General features: G+C 33.6%; 2 protein-coding genes across 10 annotated transcripts; both read right to left on the bottom strand.

The window, feature by feature from the left end:
* Positions 1–1,295: 1,295 nt before the first annotated feature.
* LOC143178339 (homeotic protein female sterile) lies at positions 1,296–18,894 on the bottom strand. 9 transcript variants are annotated; one of them, XM_076376916.1, is made up of 25 exons: positions 18,758–18,894; positions 16,887–17,174; positions 16,462–16,510; positions 15,822–15,863; positions 14,585–14,833; positions 14,300–14,494; positions 13,578–14,183; positions 13,120–13,194; positions 12,767–12,862; positions 12,590–12,691; positions 12,339–12,484; positions 12,105–12,255; positions 11,798–12,026; positions 11,459–11,713; positions 11,185–11,343; positions 10,761–10,880; positions 10,486–10,635; positions 5,038–5,126; positions 4,654–4,771; positions 4,053–4,427; positions 3,261–3,818; positions 2,749–2,894; positions 2,484–2,633; positions 1,925–2,230; positions 1,296–1,702 (listed from the first exon to the last, which is right to left on the bottom strand). In XM_076376916.1, the coding sequence occupies exons 2-25, from the start codon at positions 16,895–16,897 to the stop codon at positions 1,637–1,639; spliced, it is 4,443 nt and encodes a 1,480-aa protein (XP_076233031.1). In that variant the 5' UTR covers positions 16,898–17,174; positions 18,758–18,894; the 3' UTR covers positions 1,296–1,636. The 9 variants fall into 9 exon arrangements, with proteins under 9 accessions (XP_076233031.1, XP_076233022.1, XP_076233027.1 ...); XM_076376907.1 differs by having other exon boundaries at positions 11,459–12,026; XM_076376912.1 differs by having other exon boundaries at positions 1,925–2,206; positions 11,459–12,026.
* Positions 18,895–20,975: 2,081 nt separating this feature from the next.
* On the bottom strand, positions 20,976–22,560 carry LOC143178249 (ribosomal RNA small subunit methyltransferase NEP1). Its single transcript, XM_076376784.1, has 4 exons — positions 22,145–22,560; positions 21,738–21,981; positions 21,431–21,639; positions 20,976–21,231 (listed from the first exon to the last, which is right to left on the bottom strand). Exons 1-4 carry the CDS (start codon positions 22,286–22,288, stop codon positions 21,118–21,120), a joined length of 711 nt encoding a protein of 236 aa, XP_076232899.1. The 5' UTR covers positions 22,289–22,560; the 3' UTR covers positions 20,976–21,117.
* Between the last annotated feature and the right edge of the window lie 27 nt (positions 22,561–22,587).

The raw sequence follows: 22,587 nt of genomic DNA, 5'->3' as shown, positions 1-22,587 counted from the left end.
GTTCCTTTAGTCCCAAACAAAACTGCCATTCGTTATGCTATGATAAAGAAAGACATTTGCAGGTCTGAAGAGGCTCTTAAAAAAATAAAATTGCATTTAATGAAATAATTTAATAATAATATTAATAATAATATACCTCATATAACAACTCTTGTTATCAATAATTTTCGTGTATCGCTATAGCCACTATTGTTATAACTTCTACAAATTCAAATACTTTTTCTTTGAAATGAATCCCATCATAATATTAGAGTTATACTAGTACGTAATAAATTCAAATTTTAATGAATAATCGTTTTTTTAATTAGATATCATCTTTTGTACTTTTTTTTTGTCGAATGAATCCTCTTTTTCATTCAAGACGTACGTAATATTCACATAAATGAATATAGAAGCTCGTTTTACGCTCGGGCACGTGTCGTCTTGAACCTATATTTTAAAAAATTGTTTTCAAAGTACTAACATGTCTCCTTTAATTTCATTTTGATAATCCATTTTGTCGAACAAATAAATACATAATCCTTCTCTAAACAATGTTCCATTTACGGGCCGATATCGTGTCACGGTTTCCTTTTTTCCACGATTCTAAAGTATACCAAGGATTAGGTACATACGTCTGATTTGATCTAATGGTTGGTAGGATCGAAACTACATCATTCTATAATCACCTTACCGTTATTCGTAATAATTGACGACTTTGTTCTAAGGTGAGTTTACAAATATTTTTTTGTATTTTAAATCAATCGATTGGCCCTCTCTGACTTTTAAGTCAATCGAAATCGACGTAATTTATTGATAGTCATGTGGGCTATCGTGATGATCGATACGATTAAATTCACCAATGTGTATGTTCGCAGTAGGTATATTTCTCTATATTATTGACTTAACAAGCCTACCTATCTCGTGATTACAAATAGTATATATTTATAATCAAGAAAGAAATCTGCAATGAAATTATTAGTAAATAGCTAATAATTATATGTATTATTGGCAGAAACACTGTCTATGTAATCCTACCAACGATTAATGACTGAATGTGGAAAAATATAAAACTTAACTAAATGTACACAACTTTTACTCTTCTTCACACTCGCTGTTCGCATTCATGCACTCGTTAATCAGACACAACATTTTCTCTCGTTCTCTCTCGTACGTTCTCGCTCACTCACTTTCGCTCTATCTTTCACTTATCTTCTGTGTAATATTTTTTGTTTTGTTTCCAAATTTACATAAAGTACAAACTTATGAAAACCGGAAAAATGTAACACAATAGTCAGTGTAGCATTTTCGAAGTGTCGTGGTAAGTATTTATCTAATTACATGGTCACACTTAGGTGTTCGTCGATTACACACAATTAGTTCTGTGTCATTTGATAAACTGTCTCTTTGTGGCCCGAGAACTTTCGGGCAATGAAACTAGGATCTTCCGTTGGAATGTCCCAACCCGCACCACCATTTTTCTACTATTACACCGACTTCTTATTCGGCTTACTGTTATTTTATTATCAATATTATTTATCTTTCTTTTTATTGACTGACGTATATATTAATGCGTTTCTGCGGTACCGTCCAGCGCCAAATATTTCATCCAAGTCCTGCCCGGTTTCAGTGTATTTATAATGAGCAGCGAATAACATTATAACGTTTCCTCAAACGCAGCCATCAAATCACTTTGCATGTTCAGGTCAATATGCCCAGCCATCTGAAATAATAAATATACCCATTCTTGGCGAATTCGCCCACGAGAAACCAATGACGTCTACGGTAGACCTATTCGCGATCTCTTTCTACTCGCAATTCAACATTTTTCTCGAATTTTTAATCAACTAATATTTTCAACAGCGTCAAGTCTGCGTATGAAGTTGATTATATTTCATTGAAATACGGATATGAAAAGCTTGCGAGGAAAATTATTAGGACTTACCGCTTCGCGGCGCCGTCGTTCTTGCTCTCGTAGCCTTTGACGTTCTCTCTCAGCCGCGGCCTTGTCTTGACTGGATGGATGACTCGGACTACTGCTATCGGTGTCAACAATGGCCTTGACCTCCTCTGCCCTCGACGTAGCAGTCATGACATTCCCTTGTTGATCACCAACGGTCTTCCTACCCTTGTCTAACGCGTCCTCTTCTTCTCGTTCTCTTCTTCTTTCATTCTCTTGCCGCAAACGCTCCCTTTCCGCCTGCTCTTTCTGCTGCCTTCGCATTTCCTGTTGTTCCAATAAAGCTCTTTGCTATAGAGACAGAGAGTTTATATTTGTTATTATACATTTCTTATCTATGTACAGTGGCTGTGAACGAGGAACGAAACAAGAGAAAATCTGACTATAATTCCACCTCAGATATTAAATACGCAACGTTTTCATCTGATCAGAATCTGATCACCCACTGTACAACAAAGAAAACGAAACCGCTGTTGATGTACTGTATTATTCAAAGTGAAAGCATATTACTGTTATTTGTATAGAGAATATCGTTTCTACTAACCCTATCTTGTTTTTCTTTAGCCTGTTTTTTGAATGCTTGGAATGAATCCCGAGCAGCACTCTTCATACTACTTCCTGCTGCAGATTGGGGACTTGATGCTTGAGCCAAAGACGACCATGACGAGGCATTTTTTACGTTCTGTTCTACAGTCTGTGCAAATTTAAGAAACAAATAAAGATTGCAGCAACAATAAGAAGATAATGCTGAAATATTTTGAGAACAATACATTCTTAAATATAGTTTATCTAAGCATCCATTCTCCTACCTTATTTTTAAAGGCTGACGCAAAATTAGCCGCAGGATTTTTTGAATCAGGCGGTGTCATCTTTTTCTCAGGCATGAGCTGCGAACTCGAATGATTTCCCATTGGCGGTATTCCTAATGTGTTCACTTCTGCAAAAAGAGCTCCGGCTAGAGCAATGGCATAATATATATTTGATTAGTAAGCAGTTAATGTAGCAGTCTAGAATGTGAACAACATATAATAAAAGTGCAAAGTGTAATTAAAGATAATTCTCAGTGAAGCAGATGTGCAACTTTTTATGAAATTAATGCGTTATTTTTTACTATGATTTTATCGTGTTAGTATTTACTATTTTAATAGAGGTATAATAGAATCAAAAGCATGAAAACTATATCTAATCTAATGAAATAATATTGATAATTAAATTTAAATAAAAAGCATTAACAGTTACGAAGCATTAGATAAAACCTAAGTTTAAATATAATTCCAAGTAATTTAATTAAAACATCAAATTAAAATAATATCAAACATACCATCCATGGGCTTTTGAGCCATCTGTGACTGAGAAATGGGGAGCGGCTTCTCTTCCTTTTTCATTGGCATTTGAGACGTTTGTATTGGCATAGCAACGATTGATAACGGATCAAAAATTGAACCCATTCCTCCCATATTCATTCCCATGTTGAGCCCAGGTATACCATTATTATTTAACATATTTGGCGAAGAATTTTCACGTTTGATATTAGAAAATCCGTTGGAATGCTGTTGTGACATCGTAACGTTATGTGAATTTTGAATATTCGTTAATGGCGAAGTGGTATTTATCATATTTTCCAACTGATTGTGCATCGACATATGCGTTGTCAATCCTTGTGGTAAATTCATGTTTAAATTGGCCATAGATATATTTCCTAAATTTAAATTAGACGCCATACTTGTCGGCATCATACTTATTGGAGGTTTCACATCCGGCAGTAAGTTCAAATTGGTATTATTGGCGGTGGTGTGAGGGACTTGAATCATTGGTATGTGCGATTCTTTTTTTATTGACATCGTTTGTTCCAACGACGTTTGTGTAGTAGGCACAGGAGCTGTACAAAAAATTGTCCATTCAACTACAATCTTTGAAAGTTACCATAGTTAACAAACTACATCTTTATTTAATTGATTGTATTAACATATAAGCAACTGTCCAGAACTAAAATATAGTAGAACTCTACTGATATAAACCTAAAGTTTTACTAATTGAACAAGAACTCATTCCTAGTAGGAAGAATTAAACGGATTCCTCTATACTTAATTACATAGTGGAATAAAATATGTACCTAGAGTATTATATGGTTGCAAAAGATCCGACTGCTGGGTTAAAGTTGTCCCGTCCGTAGGTACGGGTGTGTTTGCATTTGAAAAGGAACTAACGGATGTGGGTGGCTGTGGTGGCTGAGGCACAACCGGTGAAGCTACCATAAAATTTGTGTTTGTAGGTGTAACACTTGGCGGTGGAGTTGGTACCGATACTGATGGAGTCGGTGGATTAGAAGTAGTTGGTGGTGGCGGTGGAGTTGGCTTTTTTACAGGAGCAGCCGTAGCCATAGCCGTAGGTCGCGACGGTTGCGCTGGCATAGATGCATGACTTGCTACAGTCATCCCTTGACCAGCTGTAACAGCGGCAACTGCCACAGATTGTTGACTACTGCCACCTGGCAAAATTTTTGAAATGCAATTATTGCATAATTACATATAAACATAGCAATACGCGACACTAAATGAAATTTTGACATATTATTATGTGAAATTGTATTGAACGTCCACGTTTTCTTAGCATCATTCTTATTCCAACAATATAGTATATCTATTGAATAATTCTTTCTTTTTCCATGTAATTCAACAATAATTTAGGAGCAAGTTATATAAATTTATACACACCTTGTTCTGAAGACATATTGCTAGGTTGAGTAACAGCTGGCTTTGTTATTGGTCCCGTAGAATTTGTTGGGGGTTGACTGTTCATTAAAAGACCTCCAGTGTGATTCAATGTAGACGCCTAAAGAGTGTACTATTTTTTAATATACTGTGCACAATAAAGTTTCACTGCATACACCAGGAGGTTTGCGTTACTGTTCATATCAACTAGTAATTTACATTGAAACTATATGCTATTTATATACTAACACAACATGTAGGATAAATTGCAAGATTGTAGAATAAGGTACTTCAGTTTCAACAACAAATGTAGAGTAATCTGTACATATGGTTCTTACTTATACAATCACTATTACTAGTGAGAACTTCCTTATACATATATCTTACCGGTGTAACAGTGGTTGTTGTTGAAGGAGGTCCTGTACTTGGTGCATTCTTCTTTGTTTTCTTTCTTGGAGGACGATTAGAAGAATTTCCTGTAATTCAATGTAATGTGCATCTAACCGTGAATACGTGCAATCAATCATTTTCTCATTACAAGAAAGAATGTTGGAAGTTTAGTGAAATGCAGTGTGCAGAGGATACCAGCCATGAGTGTTGAGTTCGCCAAGTAAAAAGTACAAAACAGATATTCAGTATATTAAGTATATTATAAAAACAAAATTAAAAAACTTCGAGCATATATTTTCTAATAGATTTTATTCATATGCTTATATTATAATTGTATCACTGTGTACAACAATGTTAATTTAAATATCTCAATTGTATGATTTTTTGTGGACTTTCATTTTAATGATTTTTTATATTAAAAAACTTTAATGCGCAGAACAATTCATTCTTTTCTCATTCTACATAAAGTTAGTTGTATTCAATTTATTTATGAATAATTGCGTGTGCATATATATATATGTATGTCCATATACATACATATATATGTATACACATCTTAAATACATACATACATACCACGCGCGCGCACATACATACACGCTCACGTGCTGCGAAACTGCCACACATACATACATAATATTATATATATGTATGTGAGAGCACGCTCTTTTCTTCCCGTAAGAATAATAATGGTAATAATAATAATGAGAATAATAATAATCAATGATAATAATGATTATTACAATAATAATCATGATAGTGGCGAAAATGATGATTACAAAATGTTGACTATAAAAACCATCAAACTGCCATTTCTTTTAGTATTCGTACAATGTAATCTAATATAATATAATTAACGTAATATAATAATAGAATTAATGCAAATAAAAGTCACGTAAATAGTACAATATGGACTCAACTTAAACATGAATGATACAAGAGTGTCACACTCATACAGGTAGTTTCAAGAGTAAATTCAAGTCGCAGTTAGCACAACATTGAGATCGGTGGCAAGATACTCCTGCTCGGTGTCCATAGTATCAATTACATTAGTTGCAAGAAGCAACACTAACACTACATTCAACTCATGCCCATAATGAAATCATAGTTATCAATGGAATGGTCAATAATAGATTAAAATTTATGAAATGTACAAATATAAGACAAAACAATTACAGAAAGAAATAATGAAAAGCTAAAAAACATCGAGTAGGAGCTCCAGCATATCTTAATTTATATAATATAGTTAACTGGACCACCAAATGAGCCAACCCCGACTCTGAATGACCTCAAAGAATTAATTTTCTTTTCATTTTTCGTTTTTCTACCTTTCCTTTTTATGTATTTAAAAAAGTCTCCTGTGTCGCCTTCTTTTGTAACTTACAACTATTATTAATATTTTATGATATATTAGTTTTCACTATGTACAAAACGCGTATGCTTGTGTTACTGTTGCTATCCAATTCGTGATACGCAGAAAACAGATGGAACGCAGGTGTGACTCTCGAGAGAGAAGAGATAATTAGTGGTTTTAAAGAAAAGGGCATTTTAAAGCATTAATATAAATATCAAATTCGTTGAATCTGCTTTTGCGTATAACGATCTAGAAGGAAGCATGATGTTCCAATCTGGGCAAAGATGCGAAAAAATTTAGACGCGTGCTTGTATATGGAATAAATGCTACAAAAATTTTGGAAGGCAATATTAATATTATTATAAAATGCCCTATATCTCGTGTTACAAGCTAATGGTGATTGTATTTTAATAGATGCATAGTTTCTATCTAATTCAGCACACGCCATTAATTTGATCTCACATAATCTAACTAATTATCTGGAATTTCTCTATTTACTTTCAATATTTTTGAAAACATAAAATAATAAGATTACTCTGATCAACACTTTGTATTTACTTTAATATTTATAATTTCCTTAGAAATCAATGAACACTTTTCTGACCAATTGTAATTGTTTTCTTGATAAAATTAATAACAATTAATAATTCATTTCTCTACTTCTTTCGCTGGAACAGTAAGTACGCTGCTGACTGTACGATTAATGATACCATTAAATTGTACTGAGTGCGAATTTGATCACCTTTTTTTATGTTCATGTTATGTAACATTTTGAAGCATGAAGTGCTTTTCAAAGCACCTTAGAATCTTATATCAGTTACGTCCATAACTTCTTATGTATATACTTTATATATAAGAACTAAATTTACATGATATTTCAACAAAAAACGCTATCATGGAGCAGACATTTACACATAGAAATATAAAAACAAAATATCACTAAAATTAACTTCTTTCAAACTTTATAAAAGGTTTTCTAAAAATGTTTTAATAGGACGGGTTAAAATTAATGTTATTTGAAACTTCTTTTACAATATGAATAGCTTAAATCAATAGTACGTATTATGCATATTCCCAAATTATATTGCTGAGAAAGAATTATGTTTGTTTTTAACAAGTGTAATTGTTACCTCTTTACAGCAAGGTATGTGAAACCATACCTTATATGCTTTACTTAATTATACTAATTTGGTAGAATGAAAATTCATTAAACTCTTGCTCGAATAATTTCAAAAGTGAGAAAACTGACAATAGATACCAATGAAGAACTAGTGGTAAAAAGAACAATGAAACGACGATTAACAAAGCTTAGCGGAGTGCAAACAATGTGTTTGGAGGCTAGGGTGCCTTGTTTCTACTGTAGAACATTTCCTCAATCTGCTCTAGTTCCTGCTTTTTTTCTACCATTCCCTTTTCTCTTGTTTACCTTCTTCTACCTGTGTCGTTTATACACTCCCCTTGCCTTTCTCTTTCTCTGATATGTTAACATAAACCTTGTATGCTCAAAGTCATTGATGTTACAAAAAATAAATGGAAATCGCTGATTATATCGCATATCACATTCTCCGCTCAATTTATGTATGCTTCTTATCTACTTTTTACTGAAATTCATGTACACGTAGAGGAAGATTTAATACTTCAATTCAATTTTATCATTTCATTTAAATAGTATCGTGTTTCTATTATATTAAAGCGTATTTACGTGATAATAAATCTTAATAATTGACCTCTTAAAGGAAGCACCACTTTCTTGATTTATCAAAATAAACTTAATTAAGACATGAAGACTATAGCATGAGGTAATATCAGATTAAAGCTGTTTAAGAAATATATATATATAAACTATGAAAGTTGTATGCGGAGACGACATTAACACGAGAGTGTATCTAATTAAACTAATTTGACGCGAAAGCTGTGAATTACAATAACCTTAGGATGCTGATTTGCAAATCCAGCCACCAATACACATTGTCTGCATTTGTTTTCCGTGTGTATCATAATATCACTGCCTAATTTCTTCCTTTCAAGTATTGACCATTAAGTCCACACAGTCTAGTCTGTGAAAACGAATATAGTGTCCAGAAGCCTAAACACAGTTCTCACGTCATTCAGATAATAAGTGTATATTCACACTTAATGCAATAATGACGCTTGTTAATATCACTATACTATACTCTGAGAAATGATACGACATGAATGAATCAATGCGAGGAAACAAACGTAATGACTTAAAAAACATAGTGATACAAGTAATGCTCTGCTTATTGATTAATGTAAATAAATATTAAATTTGCAAGTTAATATATTGCATGATGTTGCTTGGGTTACGTAGGGCAATATAACTGTCAGGAGAAGCTACAATGTATAGTCCAAGGTACTAACATTTAACACTACAGTCCTTGCTGTGTTATATATTCTATATAAACATTGATGCAATCTTCTCAAGTATTACACTGAATAGTCTCACCATTTTTTCAAGTGCCTGGCCACACTTAAGATATGTTTTTTTTTTACATAGTTAATAAAATATGAGAGACTGCAGTGAAAAATTCGGTAACCTTGAATAGCAAACTATAATTTGACTTTCGAGCAACAGAATGTATCGTCAACACCGACAGGGCAAGAGAAAATATAAGTAATCATTTGTAATCAATAATATAATTTGTGAAACAAGCTGGCATGGCATATGGTATCCTCTAAACACAGTCTGCACTCCACTAGCTCACCTTTTTTTCTTACCATTGCATATTGTCTTGTAAATTAAATAGAATTTTTGTTTATATGTGTCAAGCTTCAAATTACATTTTGGGAATCACATTTAAAGCTATCTCTGCTTCAAAAAGTATACATGTATATATATATATGTATAGAACTAAGTGAGATTTTGTAATCATTCTTTGTTCATCGTTTACATAAACTTTTGCAATGAAACTTGACACAACGTTCGTACTTGCATTAATATAACGCAGCACTTAAGCTACACGAATAACGCCGTCCTAATAAATACAATTAATAAGCAAGATTTAGCAGCTTAAGAAGATATTTGCGATGCATTTGTGCAGTCAAACCCTCATTTGAAAAATCTTTTTGTATCTACTTTGTAACTTTACCACTGCATACATTGCATCAATTATGTTGCACCGATATTTTCGATTGTTTCAATTGCCAATACAAAATTGGTTAGGCACAGAATTCATCATATTATCTTTTAAATTTAAAGTTATCACCACCATCATGGGGTATTGTTATTTCATGCAATAAACTAATCCTGCCATGTTCACACTTCTTAAATTCTTTGTTTGATATATTAATTCGAAATGTATTTATTCATTAGGAACTGACACTGCAAAATTATTATTAGAAAATTTTATTAAAAATTTGTGCACTAAAATCTAAACATGTATATGTTTGTGTATCTTCTATGTTGCGTCCGGATTTGTTTTAAATGTAATTATATAATATTCAGAAACAATTGGACACTATCAATATTTAAACAAAAAAGATAAGATGTAATTTTGTACTAACTGGAAAGATATACACAAAAATAAGACATGCATAAACGGTAACATTCCCTCTATGTAATAAAAATAATAAAAATGTAATAACTAATTTTATGTTTTAGTAATATGTAGTAAATACCCTCATGGAATGGTGAATAACTTTATTTAAAATAACTATGAGATTCACGTCTATGACTTATATTTTGCTTAATGAGCTTTCTGCTTTAAACAAACTCTTTTGCTTAAGAAATCAGTGAATGCATAAACAAATTTACACTTTGTTAGGATTATAGAAACAGAATTTACGAACTATTCACTTATATTAGCTAAGAAACAAAAAGAATAATTGTATTGTCTTCGTAGTTTAAAACATAAACGTGAATAGAAATCTGTGCTACAAATAAGTTACGAAAAATTTTGACGAAAAGTGTTTACTCCTCAAAAGATAAACAGTCGCAAATAACCCCATAATTTTAAATCTCACAGAAAAATTAGTTCATATTTTCATGATAACTACTTATTCATAAGTAGTTCATTGTTCCCAAGTAAGGGTCTAATAATAGCAACAGTTACATGAGGTTTATATCTAACCTGCTTCACTGTCGCTTGAATCACTGGAGCTCGAAGAAACTGAACTACTGCTGGAGTCGCTATCACTGCTACTACTGCTTGATGCTGACAGTCGCGAAGGTCCACTGGCTCCACCAGTTCCAACTACATCAACTGACTTACTACTGTCTTCTGTAAAAGAGAAATTCAAATATAATTGTATAAATTCATAATTAGATCAAGTTTAATTTTGTATAACGTTTAAGATTTCTGAAAAAGAAGTATTAGTTATTACAAAAAATAATTGAAGTACTAACCCTTTTTAGTGGTTTTCTTAACATTGCCTAACTGCCCCGTAACATCTTGTAACCTTTTTTCTAGCTCCTGCTTTTTCTCTGCCATTTGCTCGTCCTTGGATTTACCACTAACTTTCTTATCTGTAAACATTTAAATGTTAAGTATATCAAGATAATATGGAAACGCGTTACTTATTCAAAAGAATTTTAAATCTATATTTCTGACCATTAATATTTCGCTACGCTACTTTTTATTTTCTTCAATAGTCTGGCCAATAGAATAAAACATAAATAACGTTATCTACAACTATGAATGCGATATCATTTTTATTTTTTAAATAGAGTAATCTGCATAAAATTAAACCGTATGCATTTTATGAAAATTTGTTCATAGCATAAATGAATGCAAATATGCAAGTAAACAAAAACCTAAAGTAAAGCTTACGTGGTTTTTTTCTAAGACACGAAGCGACATAGTTTTCCAATTCCCTCAATGTGGATGGTTTTAATGTTTCGAAGTCGATTTCAATCTCATCTGGATTAGAGTCCCTTAATGAAGGTTCTCGAGATTGTATTATGTGCACGACTCGTCCTAATTTATCTCCTATAATACAGAAACAATGTATTTTATTACTATATTTTCTTGGTATCTTGAGCATGCTTTCATATTTGATGAAACATAGTTATATGAATAACTATTCTAAGCAACTGGTTCCTACCAGGTAGTTTATTAATATCCAAACTAAGTTGTCTTTTTTCGTCATAAGACATAGGTTTAGCATTGTCTTCATCTTCCGAGTCGAACGTGATTGGAGGCGGTTGACTACTCGCACTCTTCTTTTTAGTTCCAGTTGATCTACTATTTGCTTTTGGCCTTTTGTTTGCAGTACTCGCTGTTGCCGCTTTTCCAGGTCCTCTTCCTTTCCCCTTTGTCTTAGCGTTTGCCGCCGTTGGTAGATGATGACTCATACTTCCTGGCGGATGAGTTTTATTAGGTCCTACTGCCATGGCTGGATGATGAAGATCACCGCCCATACCACCAGGCATTTTCAAATCACCTGCCCCCATTGCAACACTAGCTATACTAGCACCAACACTGTCAGAAACACTTGGGATACCACCACTTGGTTTCATTAGTTCTTTCATGGCACCAGTATGACTGGCAACGAGGCTAGTACTTTTATTGCTCATTGGCCTTGACTTTGACTTATCCGGTTTCTTCTTTTTACTCTTCTTTTTACCACTTTCTTCCACTAATTTCCTCATTTGCTCTTGCATTGCTTTCAGCTGCAAGCAAAATTATTTCGTACCTTCAGCATACGAAAAAAAAGAAAATAGAATGGTAATTCAAAGATTGTAATATACCTCTTGCTGTAAAGCAACCAATTTTGCAGTTCGTTCCTCATCGGAGTCGTCACTCTCAGAAGAACTTTCAGATCCCGAGCTACTAGCACTACTACTGCTACCTTTCATCCCTACCATGCTTCCCATTGGTTCATCCGGAATTTTCGCATACCTAATTCATTGAAAAGTTTTTTTCGGTCAAGTAAGGAATGAAGAATAAATAGACCAGCTTTGATGTTTGTCATAAAAACAAACCTCATTTCGAATACATCTTGGAGTTTCCTAGCCATTGCAACAACATCGTGATCGGGAGGATTATATTTATAACAATTTGTAAATATGAGCCGTACATCACTGGCAAACTCTTGCGCCGTTTTATATTCCCGATTATCCATTTTCGTCTGTAAAGAAATGATGAATCACGTATACTATATATTCATAAGTTAGATATAGGTATATAAATCATTTAAAAATATTCAAAATATAGTAAAGTTAAAGAATATTACCTTCACGGTACCAAGATCCATAGGTTTCTTTATAATATCGTGATAATCGTGAAGACCTAACAGTTCGGCATCTACAGGTTTGTAGAAGGGCCATGCATAACCCTGCAGATCATTAGAATATGAGTTATAAAGTTCTTTAGAATCATGTCGTGCTTATATTAAATTTATAAAAATTACCGAATGTTTCTTCGAGAACAATTCCTTTAGAATCTCATTACAGGATTTCAGTGCTTCTGAAAGCTTTTCTTTCGACTTTCCAGTTGGATGCTGAGGCTGTAAAATAGAACGTAAATATAAATTACAAACAATTTGTAAGCTGATGTTTCAAATATCGCGAATCAGAAAAGAAAAGAATAGCAGCTCACAAAGATATATTTATTCTCTATTGCAACCTACTCTAAGAGATATAAAAAACAATGCGTAAAACAAAAACAAATTTCTATGAAAAGAAATGAAAGAAATTTTTCGTTCGATGTGATAAGACAACACAAATGAAAGGAAGGACCATGAAGGAATAGTAATAAATGTACCTGTTGGGCCATTGCCCCAATCAGGGGCATGTTGGCCTGGAATGGCACTAAGCCGTCTTCCGCTTGCCTCGTTGGCTGAAACAGCCACGTTACAAACTTTTTGTTAATGTATCGATGGATGATATGATTATAACATGCAAGGAACAAAATCGTTGAAATATACGTAACAAATCAATGATCCGAAACTCTTATTACAAATTATTAATAAAACTCGATATAAAGATTTTTCAAATTGTTAGAATTCTGCTATTACATATAACTTGAAAAAATAATTAAATATTTTTTTTCACTACTAATTTGACTATAAAGAATTAACATCGTAGGTACAAATGATTGTATTATGAACAGGTTGCATGTTCCACATGAAGATTGTACGAAAACATACACATGAATGATTAGCATTTTGGAAAAAATTCAATGTACATGTAGTGCGTAAAATGATAGAATATGAATTTTACCTTCTTTATTTGTCTGACAGATTCTCGTCTTGTGGGTATTTTAGCATTTTTAGGGTCCAGTTTATATAAAGGTTCGAAAGAGTTTGCAGTAGGAGTTGTAGTATCAGCCTTTCTCTTCACTCCCTTTTTAAGTTTCGCAGGTTGTGATGGAGGCATTACTGTGGGTGCAGTGGGAACTTGTGGAGGAGGAGGTACAGCAGAAGCTGCTTGCGGATCCATTGCTGGCTGCGCATGGTAACCGCTAGTTGGAGGGACCACTTGTTGAGGCAAAGAATTGTGAGTCGCCATAGGAGTGACTCCCATACTCGATGGAGGAGCAATAGTAGTCGTATTAGTGCTCCCAGGTACAGATGCAGGTGCTTGAGTGCCAAGGGGAGGCATGGGAATAACGCCCGTTGTTCCAGCAGACGTTGCTGAGGGCGTTAGGCTATTTGGTACACTGGATGTAACAGCAGCTGCACCAGAGGAAGGTCGACCTCGACCTGTGCCTCCCGCAGCCCCTGCTACACCGCCTAGTGGCGCTCCAACTCTGCCAGCTTTTTTGCCTTTGGGTCCCTTTGGAACAGGAGGTTCGAGTTCCACCTCTTCCTTTGGCATTTGTGCAACCTAAAAGTTAGTTTAATATTTGTCATTACATGTACGAACTGTACATGCTATTTACGTAATATGGATGCGCTTTATCTTTAGATCGATACAATACGAGGTAATTATTAAATAGCTACCTTTGTAAGAAATAACTTTTCGAGAGCTTGTGCCATAACCACCACATCTTCTCCAGGCTTGTTGTACACGTAACAATTTGTAAACATTGTATTGAAATCTTGAATACATTCTTTCCCACTCCAATAGTACGTATTTTCTAATCTTTTTTTGATGGTGCCCAAATCCATTGGTTGCTTTATAATTTTGTGATAATCCTATTAAATATACAAAAATTATTATTATTATTATTCTTTTTAATTTATAAGTTTCTCATAATTTCTTAGTTCAATTCTTTATTCACGTACTGGTAAGTTCAATTTCTTGGCATCTACTGGTTGTTGAAAAGGCCATGCAAATTGATGCTTCCATACTGGCTTGAGCACACCTTTTTGGAGAAATTGTAACTGATTCGTAACACGCCCTGGGCGATTAGGTGGTGGCACAACAGGTGGTTGGACCACACCGTTCACCGGTTCCACGGGTGGTTCATCGCGTGGAGGTGGTTCCTTTGCAGGAGCTGCTGGTGTAGTCGATGTCTTACCAGGTGCACTTGTCTGCATTATCCAGTTTCCATTCATTATAGTTCACATCAATATCATTTTATTTTTTTAGTTAGTTTTATTACTACAATTATTATGTAACATTAAATCCACAAATGAAAATGAAAATTTTTCTTTTCTGCAAAGCATAAATTTAAACCTCTACTTCCCTTTTATATGAAATTAATATATAAGAACAGAAATTATGTATATATTCATGCTTGAGTACTTCATTATAAATTAAAATCTTACTTTTAAGAGTAAGAAAAACTTATTTTGACTAAGATCTTGAAAAGTTCGATAAAAGACATAGAATAGAACGAAAATGGAGAACCAACAGATCTCCAGAAGAGTGTCTTACAGAAGACACAATTTCATTATAGTACATAAATTCAAAACATTTAGTAAGATTCATGCACTACATGATTAAATGGTCTCATTCATGCAACGAGCGAATTAGGCTGCTAAATATTTAAATTCCATAACCACAGGCAAGCAATTTAGAATTTTTTTTAAATAGAAGTTTAACTGAATACATAATAAAAAGACATATGTGTCACAAAAATATTTTCAACTGAAACATGTTGGCAACTCTAAGTCATTTCATACAGTCATGCAATTAAAATAATTAAATAAAAATATGTAATACTGTTTACTGCATAAATAATCTGTGACAACTACACAAAAATTGTATGTTGCATGAAATGACTTACAAACTTTAAATATTTATGTTCTATATGTTTTATGCTAATAAAAATTAAACACATGAAGCAAAAAATACTTTGATCTAAAAATAATACAAAAATAAAATTATTAATTAATTCTAATGAATTTCTTTTGCTTGGCAACTTCTTTGTTTTATATTTATGTAGAATCTAACAAACATATAGAAGCAAAATCAGAAATTATTGTTGATGCAAATTTGGAGTTGCCACTTTACATTTTTACCATGTATATGTATATGTATATCCTAGTTGAAACAATACTCAACAAGGAATCTCACCTTCGGTATATTACACAGCCTTTCTCGCTCCTCCACATCTAACTGTAATTCATACATACCATTCAATCAAACAGCGCTCAGGTTCATTACAAAAAAAAATTGTGCTCAACATAATACCAGGATAAGATCATACACAGTAGTAAATTTGAGAAGTTTGGTTTCTCTTTTTATAGTCTCAATAATTGAGAAAAAGATAAACATGAAATAGAGTAGTTCTTAATTGAGAATTGAATATCTAATTGGAAAAAAAAATTACTCATTTTGACTTTTAATGTAAATTATGTTTCTGTACCTCAAGTTTAAATTTCTGTTTAAACCAACCCACATACAGTGACTACACAAAATCTTACAACAGAAAGTATCTATGGAAGTAAATAAAAAAATATTTAATACAGTATAGGTAACAGATAATTTTACTTGTCATAAAAGAGAACCTTTTCTGAAGGATAAAATTTTAACACACAAAAGATAGGACAATTAAATGTGTTCCTATATACTGTTTAACATGTGTACTGTCTACATGGGAATCATACAAAGGAAATATATTTAATTCAATGCAGCTTTTATAAGTAGCATTAGTGGATTAATAAGCAAACTGCATTTGAAATTAGTATATTGTGAAACCAAATCTCCTACTTACCGAATTATTCTGCGAGATAGTGTCCACCTGCTGCATCTTGGCTTCGTTTCTGAAACAAAAAAACATGAGCATATAAAAAATCGTTACAAACTAAACATAAGAGAAACTTAAAATATCATTCAGCCTAAATTTTTAAACCACATTTATAAGTAAACAAATACTTTGATCATGATATCGCTTACACATAACCTATTTTATTTTAACACCACAACACGAATTCATAAAATACCATAATTTGTAATACTTTCTTTTTTGGGACTGATAGTCATTTTTATTTCCTTCTCTTAAAATTGCAGGTTTTGCTACTGGAGAAATATCAAACTCCAACCAATACAATCAAGCTGCGCTTATATGTTTCATGAAATAACTAGGTATATTTTATAATATAAGGCTCATTGAGTCCACGATTAATGAGCTTCACCTACCTTTCCGACATATATGGTACATAAATGCTATGCAGCAGGTAACTGCCTTACGTTGATGCTTGACGCTATGAGGCTTCATCAACAATTGAGATGGCAAGAATATATTCTGAATCGAGCATGGTAGCTCACTAATTGCTTGCCAAGATGATTGCGCTGCAACCAGGGAGATTGGTGCCGTGGAGGCATAACACTACTCAAGTCTACCGAATGGTAGTACTTTGAATGTCAGCCCTGTACACTGCTGTGAGACTCCGTACCTCCAGCCAAGACTCGCGACATTAGCAACATCTGGATAACATAACAACAGGACCCCGTATTGTAACAACCCCAAATTGTTTTAACGCTTTAGAGCAAGTTAAACATTGATTTACTTTCAAATTATGTATATATACATATGTGTGTGTATATATATATAAATGTGTATGTGAGTGTATAAATTATTTAACATATCATGCACAATTGAATTTATAAGATACATGCTACACATTAATCATTTTTTCCACTTTGATATACATAGAATTGCAATATGTAATTGCTAGTATGCTAAAGCACGTTCAAATTGCTCCTTTACATCTTTTCCTTTTAGCAAATTATTTATGAAACTTTTATAAATGAAAGTTGCAATATTTTATAAAATAGAATAAAATGCATGTATCTAGATATTTATAAATACTTCTGTAAAATCTTCTTTTGTATTAAACACAAACAAAGAGTTAAATTTGAGTTAACTACATAATATATAATAAAATGAACTGAAGTATGATTTTAGAGCATATTATACAGAACTATATAACTAACATTATTTTAATGTAAGTGACATAAAAGTAATCTAAGTATACTCCTGAACAAACACCTAATGATAACTTATAATGTTTAAAAATTCTACACCTTTCATAATTATTTTATGATATAAAGCTAACTAGGAAAAAACAATGAGTTTCTTTCAACAAACTCACAAAATATCAAGAGAATGTACTCAAATAACATATATGAATAATGTTTAAGAAACAGAACGCATCGAACAAGGACAATGCATGGAAAAATGTACAACAATTTTGACTCATGGTGGTCTGAAAAATTGTGAATACAAGAATCAACGTGCATACCCTGTTTCCATTTGAAACCAGTGTAAGCCAAAATGGAAAGTTTGACAAAAGTGGCACAAATAACTGGTACACTGGTATAGAAAGTGAGCTGACTGACTATTAAAATACAAAATTGGTAATACACAGAAAAAGACGATCTCCTGAGCGGGCATAAAATCTCGACCATGGGAAGCAAGAGCTTCTAGCATGGTGAAGAGGAGCTTTGCCAGAAGAATCCATGCCGCGAAGACGTTCTAAATCGTAGAGGGTCCGAGTATCAAGGGCAGAGGTAAGAGTACCGCGGGTCGAACAGGTGCTCGGTGGTTAAAAGTCGTCGAAGTAGGAAAGGAGAAAGGTGAGATCCACGAGAGACGACGGGCAGAGAAATAAACGCGGTGGATGCGGGAGTGGAAAGAGGAGGAGGACAAGTAGGAGAGGATGGCGAGGGGAAGGGTAGCAGACCCGCGCCCAGCCGATGCACCCAGCCGACGCACACAACAAACACGAGCAAGCCGCCGTGTGAGAATCTAGCCGAGCGGTTGACTGGCGCCGAATTCGCGTCGTTTCTCACATCAAACAATTGTGGCGTGCGCGGAATACCCGGGCTGCCTTTTCGGTTACTCGATTTGGCGTAGGTTTCAACATGGCGGTATGGCCGCTCGGGAAAGAAAGCTCCCAAGGGCCCGCCGCCACAGCCACCACTTACGCACCACCACGGCACACACCACGCGCTATACTTATCATCAACGGGACCCAGAAATGCCAAGATTACTCGTGATCACTTACCTGATCAATGCAAGTCCACTTTCCACAGGAATCCTATCGAAAAAACACTACCACTACGTCTTGGACACTCGACTCGCACTACGCTTTCTCCCTGCTCGCTAGTTTGGTTGGTCGGTGTTATGGCCGCCGCCGAGTGTGCCCCACCGTATCACTCACTCACTCACTCTCACTCGTGCGAGCGCGAGCGCTCGGTTCGCATACGCGACGAACGCGGACGCGGCCCGACCAACTAGTTCCACACTTACGAATGCGGACACGTCGTTCTCTCGCACTAATATCGTATCAGTGCCCCGTACCGAGCTCCACCGACATTTTCCTGGAGTCTCGTACAATCGGATGCCTTTCTGTGCCCATGACGATCTCGGATCTAGAAACTAACGATCGCAGCACCAACAATGGCTACGCATTCTTCCGCGACGTACCGAATGGTCCTGTTCCGTTGTTCCTCGAACACGACCTGTCTATCCATTCCCCTCGCTATGCTGCCAACCCGAGCTTTACCGAATTAACCCGAACGGGAACGCGCCAATTTTGACATTTTTCTACGAATTCTCAGAAATTTTCTATGGTTTTCATTCAATTTTGCGCATTATGTCGAGTTTAGTAACTCTTAATACGTTCTATTGAAAATATCGATCAATTTTCTTTTACATATGGATAACTGATGCTTTAACGGTATTTCTCGAACGCGACCTCGTTTCGGTCATTCCAAAGGTGTCAAGTAGCGTCGGTTAATTTGATTTTAATTTAGAAAATTTTTTTTTCAGGATATTAAGTTTTGAATTGAAATGATGAAGAAGGAGAATATTAGAGGAGTAGGTAATAGGATATGTAATAATTGTGCACACTATTAAGAAAATGTGGTCACACTTTATTAACCAATACAAAAATTAATGGTTAATTTCCATCGTTCCATGTCCACCCATAATGCATTTTTAGATAATTGAAATTAATAATCTACAAACATAGATATAAATAACAAATATTTTAATAAGAAAGAAAATAATTTTAAAAAGATAAGTTATTATTAATTTTCTTATTTGAAATATAAGGTTAATATTTATTAATCAATGCGCAAGTCTCGGTCCAATTCCACGATTCTGTAACTACTGCAATGCATTTTGGGATAGACGCAAAATTTATAATTACGTTTCATATTTACTATTATCTTATAAATTGTTAATATAACATCGCAAATAACGTAATAATTATAAACGTAACTAGCACGTGGCGGACTTTGCGCGCGAGTTGAATGATATTCTGTCATGACGTGTACGTAATCACCATAGCAAGTTCCGTTACACATACAAAATGGCGATACATGAATAATTGACCCTACTTTTGTTACGATTTTTTAGAGGAAATGTATTCTATGAATGCGATTATCGTTAAATTTCACAAATATAATAGGCGAAATATTCGTCTGAATGGTTCGATAAATATATAAAATCTAACCAATATCGCAAAGTAAATGCTGACGCATCAATAGATACTGTAACCTCGTGACACTGACTACGGTAGTCAATTTAATAATTTTACTGATGATCACGTATCACTAATTATTATATCGTTGGAATAGCACAATATAAAGAAAATAGTCCTTTGATCCAAATTGAAATTTTGTAAGAGATTGTTGTCATATACGGTGACGCAACAACAGTGACACTGAACCACAAAATGGCGTCTCCTTGACGAATGTAAAATCACTTTTTCAGGGGTTCGCGATTTAATATGCTTCACTCGAAGGAATAGGCATCGAATCACAAACAATAGCTTTCAAAATTAAGGAAACAGCGTACTATGATACTTCAAATGTAAAATGTACGAGGATAAAGAAACGTTCCGAATACTTGACATTACCAACCATTTTTCCTATGATGACGTAATGAAATACGTAAGTCAAAAACGGAGCTAGATATTTAGGTCTGAATCATGTCTCTGAATGGCATACACTAGTACACTTCCGGTCGCCATTGAGCTGATCCGCGTTGTGAACGGTGATTGGTTCATACTGTCGGAATCTTTGCAATGGACCAATCATTCGAAAACCAATATTGATGAGTCATTGATGTTTAGGATTTTCCATCGACAATTGCGCAACAATCTTTCTTCTTTCATATACGATATGCAAATAAAAATATTGATGTAAATGTAGTATGCAAGGATGAATGAATGCGTATCTCTGATTTACAAATCAGAATTTAGATTCGATTTAAAAGTCGAGTAGTTTACTGTTTTAATTCTTCTATTTACATTCGTAAAGATTGCTTTTATTTTTTTCTCAATATTTAACAAATTTGTGAAATATTATATAAAAATAAAAAATATGTAAATTACATTGTATACATTAGATTTTTTATTTAAATTATTCCCCAAACTTCTTCAAATGCAGAACACAATTTACTACATGTTAATGCTCCTGAGAGAGGATAATTACTAATAGATATAGTTTCTTCTGTGTAATCTGGTGTAACCTATAATTTAAAATCAAATATTGTCAATTTGTCTATATAGTCTATATATTTGTCTATACTTTTTATAACTTAAACAGTATAAATTTCCAAAAGTTGGCCTTAACTTTTTTGTTACTCTATATCTATCTCTATATCTATCTTTTTGTAATTTTTTGTTACTCTATAGCATTTTTATAATTGTACTTATTCTAAAACTTACTTGTCCATGAGCCATTGCACCCACAACAATGGCAATGGGTTCCTCAGGTGGAACCAATTCTCTTGGACTTTGTACTTTATTTGCACTAAATGACATGGCTATTTTACGACAACCAACAGGTAAATGATCAGTAACTGGATTTTTAATTACTTTTAAGAGTTTCATTGGTCCATCAGAAGCACGAACATTGAATTTGTGTAGCAATTGCACTGTAAAATTAAACAGTTAAATAATATATTCTATAAGAAACACTTATTGTCAGATTACTTAGTTTCTCTAATTATTATTTTATTTCTGTTTCCCTTACCCATTAGACCTGCAAAACGTTTAAATGTTCTGGGTATCCTAGTTTGTGGATTTATTTCTATCAATACATTCTTTTCTGTACGAACATAAACTTGTAGTAGTCCAGCTCTGTTCAATGGACTATCCATCAACATTAATAAACATTGATGAGTGATATCAGGTCTGCATGTACCAGGATCTCGATTATTTTTCTTTAAAATGCTTGCATGATCATCGCAATTTAATAATTCGAAACTATTTCCAACCTAAGAAAAAGTAACATTCTTATAAAATTTTGAAATTAGCAATGCAATGTTGCATCCTTCGAACGCATATTCCTGAATACTTATTTAAAATAACAAAACATTAAATATTAAACTGAAAGCTTAACGAATGAAAATGTATTTCTAAAATGCAAAATAACCTTACTTTCACAGATTCAAGTTGAGCTTTCTCCAAAATAACGATCAATCGTTTTTCTTGATTTTTTATATGAGATACTTGAAGGTGTTTAGGAACTGGATCATATTCAAAATCATCTTTTTCATTACGGTGTTTACGTTTTTGTCCCATTTTTTAGAATTAGATTAAAATTGAGGTTAAATTCAAAAGTTATTTTAACCTCAAATATATAAACGACATTGCTTGATTTCGCGTGCCTTCAGCAATCGATAAGAGATGGCGGTTATTTAACTGTTTATGTTCGAATTTTTATAACGCACATCAATTATTTTAAGTTAGTTTTAAAATGAATAAATAAGCAGTCTTTTTTAAGAACTAGATGCTGAGAAATGATTTAACGAATCTTCTTTTCAAGTTCATCAATATTTTACAGTTTGCTATAATCCAACATTTTCTTGGACAGTTATTAT

This window comes from Calliopsis andreniformis, chromosome 4, assembly GCF_051401765.1.
Source record: "Calliopsis andreniformis isolate RMS-2024a chromosome 4, iyCalAndr_principal, whole genome shotgun sequence".
Lineage (NCBI taxonomy): Eukaryota > Metazoa > Arthropoda > Insecta > Hymenoptera > Andrenidae > Calliopsis > Calliopsis andreniformis.
The sequence above is the reverse complement of the archived record's forward strand: the minus strand, read 5'-3'. Positions and strand labels throughout refer to the sequence as shown.

Bases quoted from the DNA above. Each gene is read 5' to 3' on its own strand.
- LOC143178339 (XM_076376907.1), bottom strand. The intron at 12,256-12,338 runs GTTTGTTTTTAT...TCAATGAATTAG, and splicing joins CAAGATGTATTCGAAATGAG to GTATGCGAAAATTCCGGATG. The intron at 12,027-12,104 runs GTATATTACAAT...TTTTGCTTGCAG, and splicing joins TGGTTGCTTTACAGCAAGAG to CTGAAAGCAATGCAAGAGCA.
- LOC143178249 (XM_076376784.1), bottom strand. From the start codon at position 22,288: ATGGGACAAAAACGTAAACACCGTAATGAAAAAGATGATTTTGAATAT. The intron at 21,640-21,737 runs GTAAGGGAAACA...TTAATTTTACAG, and splicing joins ACGTTTTGCAGGTCTAATGG to TGCAATTGCTACACAAATTC. The intron at 21,232-21,430 runs GTAAGTTTTAGA...TTTAAATTATAG, and splicing joins GTGCAATGGCTCATGGACAA to GTTACACCAGATTACACAGA.